The sequence below is a fragment of the Pyxicephalus adspersus genome, chromosome 4 (genome assembly GCF_032062135.1).
Source record: "Pyxicephalus adspersus chromosome 4, UCB_Pads_2.0, whole genome shotgun sequence".
Classification (NCBI taxonomy): Eukaryota; Metazoa; Chordata; class Amphibia; order Anura; family Pyxicephalidae; genus Pyxicephalus; species Pyxicephalus adspersus.
The window spans coordinates 31356007-31365872 of record NC_092861.1 but is presented as its reverse complement, the minus strand read 5'-3'; the positions used below and the strand labels follow the sequence as shown (position 1 = coordinate 31365872).

The 9866-nt window shown below is 40.5% G+C and overlaps 1 protein-coding gene across 1 annotated transcript; it reads left to right on the top strand.

The window, feature by feature from the left end:
• The first annotated feature begins 1145 nt into the window (after window positions 1–1145).
• Window positions 1146–9307, top strand: MRPS22 (mitochondrial ribosomal protein S22). Its single transcript, XM_072407718.1, has 8 exons — window positions 1146–1279; window positions 2451–2611; window positions 3472–3636; window positions 4356–4499; window positions 4579–4662; window positions 6990–7135; window positions 8107–8209; window positions 9048–9307. Exons 1-8 carry the CDS (start codon window positions 1204–1206, stop codon window positions 9138–9140), a joined length of 972 nt encoding a protein of 323 aa, XP_072263819.1. The 5' UTR covers window positions 1146–1203; the 3' UTR covers window positions 9141–9307.
• The last annotated feature ends 559 nt before the right edge of the window (window positions 9308–9866 follow it).

Here is a 9866-nt window from a genome sequence, read left to right as displayed (position 1 = left end):
GTCATCATTGTATATCAGTATTATTATGTCCCATCTTATCATAGCGACCTGTTTATAAAACAGTAAATCCAATATTCAGCAGACAATCTATGTTAGAGAATGTTCCAGGTCCATGTGTTTTCAATAGTAGTGATTCATCAGAGAATGTTTGGTGAATGTCAGATTCACTGCCTTATAATTACACACCTATGTTTAAAGGTCCAAACTATGATTCCGCACTCATAACCTCCTCACATGGACGGCTCCAAGAGTTTTTTCCTAGAGCTGGCCTGACTCTCTGGAATGGTCTTCCTCTATTTGGCTTGCTCCTACTTTCTGCTCATTTAAAAAAGCACTCAAAACCCATCTATTTAAACTTGCCTACCCATCTTCTTCTGTCACTATTTCCCACCATTCCATACCTCCCCTCCTATTGTGTGATACTTCCCCCACCGCCTAGATTGTAAGCTCTTCAGGGCAGGGTCCTCTCCTCCTGTGTCACTGTCTGTATCTCAAGCAACCCCTATTTAATGTACAGGGCTGCGTAATATGTTGGTGCTATAAAAGTCCTGTTTAATAATCCAAAGGAAAGATTTGGGCTTTAACCCTTTCATTGCCGTAGTGTATCTCACAGCAAAGATGATAACAAGGCTGCAGATATTATTAACAAATAGGCTCCATGGTGAGTAATTCATCTCTTCCACACATACACAAGGATAGAGATGGAGAACACAATGGAGTGAAGTAGAATATGACTCTGAATAAAATATACAATGTAGGTTGTCTAATTATTTCTGATTCTTCCATGGATTGTGAACTGAATGTCGCCACTAATTATAATGAGATTATTGTAACTGCCTGAGTAGACTTCCTGCATTATCTAACTATGTGTAATACACACTGGTGGAAACCATGTGACCTCTGCCTTGGCTGTAGGTCACATGATAGCAAATCTTATGTTATGGTAATACAGGCTCCTTTATATTAAGTGAAACTAAAGATTACAAGATCATTACAGTGATTATTACAAAAATGGACCGGCTATATCCTTCTGCAATAATCTATGCGCTACACACAGAACATTCATATTTCCTGTCCCTGCGCTTGGTAAGCCACGCCTCTCCGTTACACTGCGCATGCCCAGGACTCTGTCATCTTGTCCATAGACTACATGTCCCGAGATGCATTGCGGCCGTCCTCCTTGACGGCTGTGTCACAGGAGACATGGCTGCCCGCATAGCATGGATGGTGCGGAGGATTCACCCGCAGAAGGGTGCCCGGAGGTTGCTGTGTGCTGCAGGTAAGTTCCTGGTCTGTGGTCACAGTTATTATGGAGGGAGGAGGCGGTCAGAGGGGTAATGATACAGCCCATTTAGCTATAGAGCACCAGGCTGCCGGCATTGTCATTGGGAGAAGTATTCTGTCATTGAGGATAATAAATGAGGAACTAGCCATGGATTACAATGTTAGCATTACAATTATCATCATTACAGAGCAGACCGCCTGCTGAGGCATTGATTCCCAAACAGGGTGACCTTGAGAAGTCGGGGGGCTCAGTGGGGTCATTCACTGCTCTGCTCAATACACCGCCACAAGGCCAATGGGGATCTGGGGCCCCAAACTGAATTATTACTATGCTGTGAGTCCAGGGGAAGCTGCTTGTAAGATGAGAAATAGGGCGATACCCTTGCCATGCTATAGGGGGCGATACGCTTGCCATGCTATAGGGGGCGATGCGCCTGCCATGCTATAGGGGGCGATGCGCCTGCCATGCTATAGGGGGCGATGCGCTTGCCATCCTGGGCAGCACGGTACCTCAGTGGTTAGCACTAGCACTCTGACCTAGATCCCAGGGTTCAAGTCTCTGCCAGGACACTATGTGCATGGAGTTTGCAGGTCCTCCCGTGTTTGCGTGGGTTTCCTCCACGTACTTCCAGAGGCCACACCCCAAAAACACGAAGGTAGGTTAATTGGCTTCCCCCTAAAAATGGACCTTAGACTGTGTTACAGACGTATGACTGAGGTAAGTACATTAGATTGTGAGCCCCTTTGAGGGACAGCTAGTGACATGACTGTGGACTATGTACAGCGCTGCATAATACGATGGCGCTATATAAATACTGTGTAGTAGTTGTATAGGGGAGCGAGGTACTTCCCATCCTAAAGGGGGCACCATATTTGTGGCGTCATGATGCCAGAACCCACCCACTCTCCTTTCCATCCTGCATGTGTACGTAGCTTTAGTATAGAGTTGTAAGGGTCACTATACAAGTAACACACACAAATTTGAAATCATGCAGACCCTCCTATTACATAGATTGTCTAATTAATTGATTGTTCAGATGGTGACGTGTATGGTGAGCCTAAAATGGCCTTAAAATGCTTTATTGAATCCTCTATGAGAACTGCACAGACCTCAGCACTTTTAGGCTCTTACTGAGAGAGTAACCTGATTTTTCTTTATTCTCCAGCCAGCAGTTCAGTGATCAGACCTTCCAGATTCACAGATCCAGAAGTACAGAGCATCCTGAAGAAGATTACTGGTCTGGATCTGGAAAAAGTTTTCCAGCCAGTGAAGCAAGAAAGTAAACCACCTGAGTATAGGTTAATGACACAGGAACAATATGAGCAGGTATTTATGTGACTTCCTTATAAAAGCTTCTCTCTGTTCTGGCTTCATGAACAATGGGTGCAAGGAGTTTTGTACTTTCTTCTGGGGAGGGGCGTGCACAGACCACAACTCTATAGGCAGACAGCAGATTTGTGTTCCAGAATGTACTGACTGGGCACATGGCATCCAGGGCCCCCAAGAAGAAGGACAGATTCCAGGGCCCACAATTAATGCTGTGAATGTGTATCAAAAGCTGTAGACATAATGATATATATGACATGACTATGGACTTTGTACAGAGCTGCCTAATATAATGGCACTATATAAATACTGTGTAATATTAATAATAATAAAAAGCACTTGAAGAGTCAACCTTTTGTCTGGTATTCTTCCTTAAAAATAGTTGTGCAATTCTGGGTATTCGAGTGTGCTTATGACCTCATAGCTGTATATCTGTAAGATCTCGGGCACAGCTGTCTTTTACTGCCAATCCCAAAATATTTGGAGGTAGGTTTGGTGGTGACAGTGATTTGGTATTGCTCTCTGATATGAAAAAGCAATACATTGCCACTGCCAGGATTCCTGCCTGCACATAGAGAAACAAGGTATGGTAAGTCAGTAACAAGGAACATTCTCAGCTTGTACAGAACATAGACAGCATATATTACTTATGTAACCCAGCCTGCACGGGGTGTATGCAGAACACAACATGCATAGAATGCACAAATCCCAGGAAATGGAAATGAATGAAAGACAGCATATATGTTATGTGTTATGGGGATGTCTAGTTATGTTCTCATGGGGTTTGCTCATTCCTGAAAGTAGTTGATGAGCCTTCCAGTTTTGTTATATAACATTGGTCTTTATTTCCTATCATTTAGGCTTTGCAGAAAGCTAAAGAGGCTGCAAAGGAATGCATAGAGATGCCACCTATGCTGGAGGAGCGACCACCAATAAATGAAACCCTGGTTGTGGATGAGATTATTTCTGGTACAGAAACTGCCAATTATGTGTTCACCGATACAACATTCATCACACCACACCGAGTGAGTATACTGCCTAGCCGAATCAGCATGACGGCTCAATTCACAAATCTTTGTAGCCAAAAACAAAACATTTCATATATTGAATCTTACCAGTCGTTAGATGTGGATGGGTTTTAGTTTTAATATTTCAGCCTTTATTTTCACTTATGTAACATAAGAATAAAGCACAGGTACTCACAAAATGTTTGTGAGGCTTAACAGGTATTTTTTTTCTACTTTCTCTACTTTCAGTTGTGTATTTATTAAACCAAAAGGGACTATATTAGAAGTGTTCATTGTTCAAGTCCTGAACTCTTTTTGTTAGGCATTTATTATAGCCACAAATTAATGCAATTCTTTATTTCTTCGAACGCATTTGTACATTTGTTTATTGCAAGCAGTGTGAGTACTTGACAATAACCTGGTATCATCCTTTTGGAGCTGGAATGTGAAGCAGCAAATAGAGCCAGTTGGTTCTTGTACTGACAAAACATACTGATGCTAATAGGAGTGATAGAGAGATGACCTCATGACTATTCTGCTTTCCTTTCACTGTCCAGTCACAGGCTGGATTTAGGGGAAATGGCTTCCTGTCAGACTGATGACATGAGTAAAGGCTCTGGTTTAAAGAGCAACAAAGTTGGTTTTGGTATTTTATCTTTTAAGAGCTGTTTATTTTTTTCTTTATTTGTGGATAAAATTCTGATGTAACGATTGCCATATCTTTGCTTTAATCATAGGAAAGGTTTATTGTAGTACGAGAGCCAAATGGCGTTTTGCGAAAAGCAAACTGGGCAGAGAGAGATAGAATGATCCAGGTTTATTTTCCCCGCCAAGGTCGGAAAATGGTCCCCCCACCTGTGTTTAAAAAGGAAAACATGCAGGTAAATGACAAAAAATGATTGACAGAATCCCTGCTGGGTGCCAGAATTGGAGTGTGACGTCTTCCTTGTTCTTTTGCAGCATATGTATAAGGAGGATCGTCATGAAGAGCTCCTAAACCGTTGTATTATCCAGTTTGAGCCCGACTCCAGGGAATATATCGAGGTGAGAGCTCATTACCAGTACCTTGTCTTTTACATTGTGAATTTTGGTGCTGGAAGTTTCATCACCAATAAAATATACATGAATGATATTTAATCTCCTGGGTGGTTCATTTCTGTCTGGATTTATGTCTAAAAGCAGTACATTGTCTTTAATGAAAATTTAATTTACAGTATAATATAATAGTATAATAAAGTTTAACCCTGAGCCACACTCAGGGTTACCACCTAGGAGGTTAATAAAGGATATCTTTACAGCTCCATGTGATATTCTAGCATTCCTCAGTTAAGAATTACCTGCTTACTGACAGCTTTCGCTTATGCCCAGGTCTCCGACGTCTCTTAGCCCAACGTCTCTCCTTCAGTCTCTAAGCTCAGGCTGCTATCCTGTGTAGTAATCCTCCCGCTCCTTCCTCGATCTGGAGCTGCAGGCTGTCACTGACACCCATTGCACTTTGGCAGTGCTGTAGACCAGTTCTTTACTATTCTCCTCATATAACGTCTAATTTGCTTAACTACCCAGTTGTTGGAATGGAACCTGGTCATTAAATGTGGGCTATCTGTATACATAAATTGCCTTTATCTTGCAACCTTCAAATCTAGCCCCTAATCATACAGCAGCTGTGAATCTAGCATTAATATTTTATTCATGCCAACAGTATCTACTGCTGTACCAAAGCTTTAACCTCCTGGACGGTTCATTTCTGTTCGGATTTATGTGTCTAAAAGCGGTACATTGTTTTTCACGACAATTTATTTTACAGAATAATATAATAGTATGAGTATGAAAAAGTTTGAAACAAAAAATCATGTCAAAATAATAAATTTGATTAAAAAATTTAAAAAAAATTAATATACTCATACTATTATATTATGCTGTAAAATAAATGTTTTATGAAAGACAATGTACTGCTTTTACACACAATTCTTTTGTATTGCATTCAATACAGTTATTTTGTATTGAATGCGCAATACAAATGGATTTGAATTTCCTGCCCTGCTGGCAACCTCCTCGCGCACCAACGTCACTGGGAACTCCCCTGGTAACTCATCGAGTGAAGAGGAAGGAAGAAGACTGACGACGCAGGACACCTGCGGGTCAGGTAAGTAGCGATTTACTATTACTTCCCATAGGTTTATCTACCCCCAATGTGACTCGGGATTACCGCTTTTAGCTTTTTTTTTTCTACCCCGAGTCACACTCGGGGTTACCGCCCAGGAGATGAATGCATCAACTAGAAACCTTCTCCTCCGACATACAAAACGCTAATAGATATCTGTGCCTAATACAGTTGTCTATCAATAGGCCTGAATGGCATTTATTGTAGAAGAGATTTACGTTTCAGAGCTGACTCTAAACTCACTTTCATGAATGCACTTTCTTTTCCCTTGTGTATTTCTGATGATATGTTTTACATACAACCTACATTTGTCTATATATGGGCCTTCTAACTAGTCCTTCTATAGTCCTCTTCACAACAGAACATACACTGGGAGGGAGAGGGGCAACATTGGGAGCCAGTCAGGCTATGCTGCCTGCACATGGAGTGATAAGAGGAGAGGGCATAGATCTCTGTGTTGCTGCTCCTTTATTGTCCTGTCAGCAGGCTGCAGGCATTGGGGTGATTCCTCTGTATTCCATCACTGTAATAAAGTATTGAGTGATATTACACCTGGGCTGTGTTGTCTGTCAATGGTGTATGAATCATTGCATGGCCAATTCATTTGTCTTATTGACAAAACAATTATTATTTATTTAACTATTCATTTCACTGGCGATTAGCCTTAGACTAGGCAGTCATGATCCAGATTTAAAGGTGCTTATTGGTCAGGAATTTCACTCAGATGATCTCTGTGACTGAGAAATGTATCCTCTCTCCATGTGTTAGAACTGTAAGGCCTAGTACAAATGAACAGATCCCATACTAATTTTAAGATCAGTTGTCCAATCCAATGGATTTTTTATTGGTTGAAAGCCCCAAAATGATGCACACAGGTGTACAATATTCTGCCCTTCCTGTTTTCCTAGGATAGAATTTCTAAAAAGATTTGATTGATCTTTGCCACACAAGACATGACTTGACCCAAAAATTGTTTGGTTTTTAATTACTCCTAAGATCTGATAGTTCAGTTGGATTACAAATAGGCTTGTGAAATTTGCTCTGTGAGTACTAGTCATGATATATGAGGAGCTCATCATGACAATTAGTCATTCTGCAAAGGATAAATATTTACAGCGATGTGTTGAGTGACCTGGAAATTTGTGATCACACTAATTCAGCTGTCATCCTCCTGAGCTTTTGTGCAATTTTTTACTCTTGTGTATTTTAGATCAGGAACCAAGCATTTGAAGATATTGACAAGCAAAGAAAGTATGACCTGCTTCGGTCCACACGGCATTTCGGAGGCATGGTGTGGCACTTATGCTCTCTGAAGAGCATTGATGGACTTCTTATAGACATGCTTCAAAGAGATCTGTAAGTTACTAAGATGATTTTACATCTATTATATATAGCAGTGCTTATTGTATTTCTCCTTCCTGTTAGTTAACTGACCACCATTTTTTTTGTTATTTTTTTTTTGTACACTGTGGTGAAGATTGGAAAGTTAGTACCACCGCAATCTAATTGAATTTTAAATGTAATAATTTAAAAACAGTTGAAAGTGTATAACACATCTATAAAAAAGTCACTTATGGCACAATAATGAATTCTTACAAATGTATTTTAAACCAGTGTCTGTGGCTCAGGACGATGCACCCCTGAGCGGGGTCAGGAGAAGGACCCCGCTGGGCGGATGCACCGGCCAGAGCCGCAGACCACGTCCCCAGTACAGTCCCCAGGCTCAGGGAAGTGGGTGGGCTATGTCCCTGGATACAACTGGCCCACTCTTCCATTGCAGGCTCAGATCTGCGATGGGGGAATGGGCGGGGTTATGTAATCGTGACATCACTGTGAGGGAGTGACACCCGGCTCCCCGCGCATTCGCAGGAGTGATTTTTAGGACCGCGGAACCGAAAAGGTTTGCGACCACTGTTCTAAACCCACCTGCCACAAGTGCTGATTCATGAATGTTAACTTCTCTAAAAAACTTCTGTAGTTTGTAAAGGTACAGAAACAGCAGCAACACATCACATAGACCCAAAAAGAAACATGTGGCATATTGTGTGCAGATTGGACCTGAGAAAGCTTTAATAAAATAATTATGCACAGAGTGATTGGTCAAGTGGAGAATACCCACCTATAATTGGATGATAGGCCATACATATTACAGCAAACCTTGTGCTTGTTTAGGATCATTCCATTTATGTAATTTTGCTTTAGCACCTGTACTATATTACTTCAGGAAGTATACATGTCATGAGGGTTGCTGGATATTTATTCATTGGATTGGCAGGCAGCTATCTCATTGCTTATAGATCTGAAACACTTTTTTTTTTCTTTTATAGATTAGAGGACGCTGTGAGTTTGGTGCGACTATACAACATGGTGCACCCCGATACTGAGTGCGCAAAAGAATCCCAGGGAGCCGATGGCAGAGAACTTATCAAGGTAATGTTTTATTTTTTACAATGTATTTACAAATGTATTAGAACGCTAGGGGGGTTAATGTAATATCTTTGCCATGGGGCACAGTATTAAATGAAGCTATGCAATACCCCTTAAAACTGTTACTGTATATAAGACTGTCAAACCTCTAGTGACATGTTGACATTTTCCTCAACGCTGATCCGTGCTGTGCCTAAATGGGGTATAAAACAGAGTTTGTAGCAGATGGCGAAGTGGGATGAATAACAAGAGAGACGTGTGATAGTTCGGTTATTGTAAAGCTTGTGGCAATTAAGTAAATATAACATAAAATAAATAAAGTAAGCACAACATATAGGATAGGAGCAGGGTGTAGAATTCTGAATAGAAGACAGAGCACTAAGGGCTATGCGGGGTGGGGCAGGGGGGTTGGGTAAGGTACCAAGTGGTGAAAGCTGAATTGTGCTGAACCAACATGAAGACCAAGTAGGAGACCAGAAAAATAAGATCAACTGTAAAAGCAAACCACTGGAAGGTGAAGAAGTAACACATCAAGGAGAAATTCTGATCTAGAAATGTAACACAAGCACATTTGGGATGGAGAGGAGAGGACCCAGATTGGCAATGTATTCCTATTTCAATAAAGTTCATCTATGTGTCTGCAGTCCTGTGAATTAAACGAAATAGGGGACCAGTATAAAAGAAGCGTTGAATCACTTAAGGCAAAAGTACATATTGGATTTCAATGCACCATTTGTAAATTACCTCCTGGTGGATGTATGAATTCTTCTAATTTGCTTTTCAAATAATAAAAAAAAAGTAGCCCCTTCCTTATGTGAAATGTATCTTTTGATTATTTTAGATCTTTGTTAAAATGGAAGCAAAGAATCCAGGATATATAGAACTGGCTCTGCAAGCATACCCACAGACTGCCAGCAGTGCAGCCTCCTCATGACACCACTGCTAAACCTCTCCAGAATTTTACACTTCAGTTTCATGAAGCCATTCTTACCATGCAAGATACACTGTGTCCCCCAGCTACCATTGGATGTGTACTTCTGTGCTGGAAATCTTACCTTCTAATTTGTGTCATTATTTCTAAATAAATATTGGTTTACAAAATTCTTCCTGTGTTTCTTTAATTCTGCTAAGTACTCAACAAGTCCATGGAGCTAAAGACCTGTCTGAAGGAGACTGGGAATTATTGTAGATTCAGACAATTATTTACATTTATGCCACATTAGCTCACTCTGAATGTACTGTGTTTTTCTAGCAGGAATATTCTGATTGCTTTTCCTCCTTTAAATCCCATAAGAAAAGAGTAGTTTTGAGTAGCTGCCATGTAACCGTGATTTTCTCAAACATGTCTAGGCTAGTTTAGGGTAAATTTTAATAAGGCTGGGCTGATTTTACTTTTAAAATACTGATTAGGGATAGCTTTGAAATCATAACAAGGACCATACAAAAATCTCTTTGAAATATTTCATTTTTAACCTGACGATGAAGAAAGTACGGTATATACTAAAAGTTACTTTAAGGAAGAACTTAAATGTAAATGCAGGTAATGCAATGCAGCTTCTAATGATGCCCAGAGATCTGTCATTGTTTAACTTAAATGAGTTGCCAACACTTCAAAATGGACCAAATCATGCATAATTTTGTCTGATTCAGTGTGCATTAT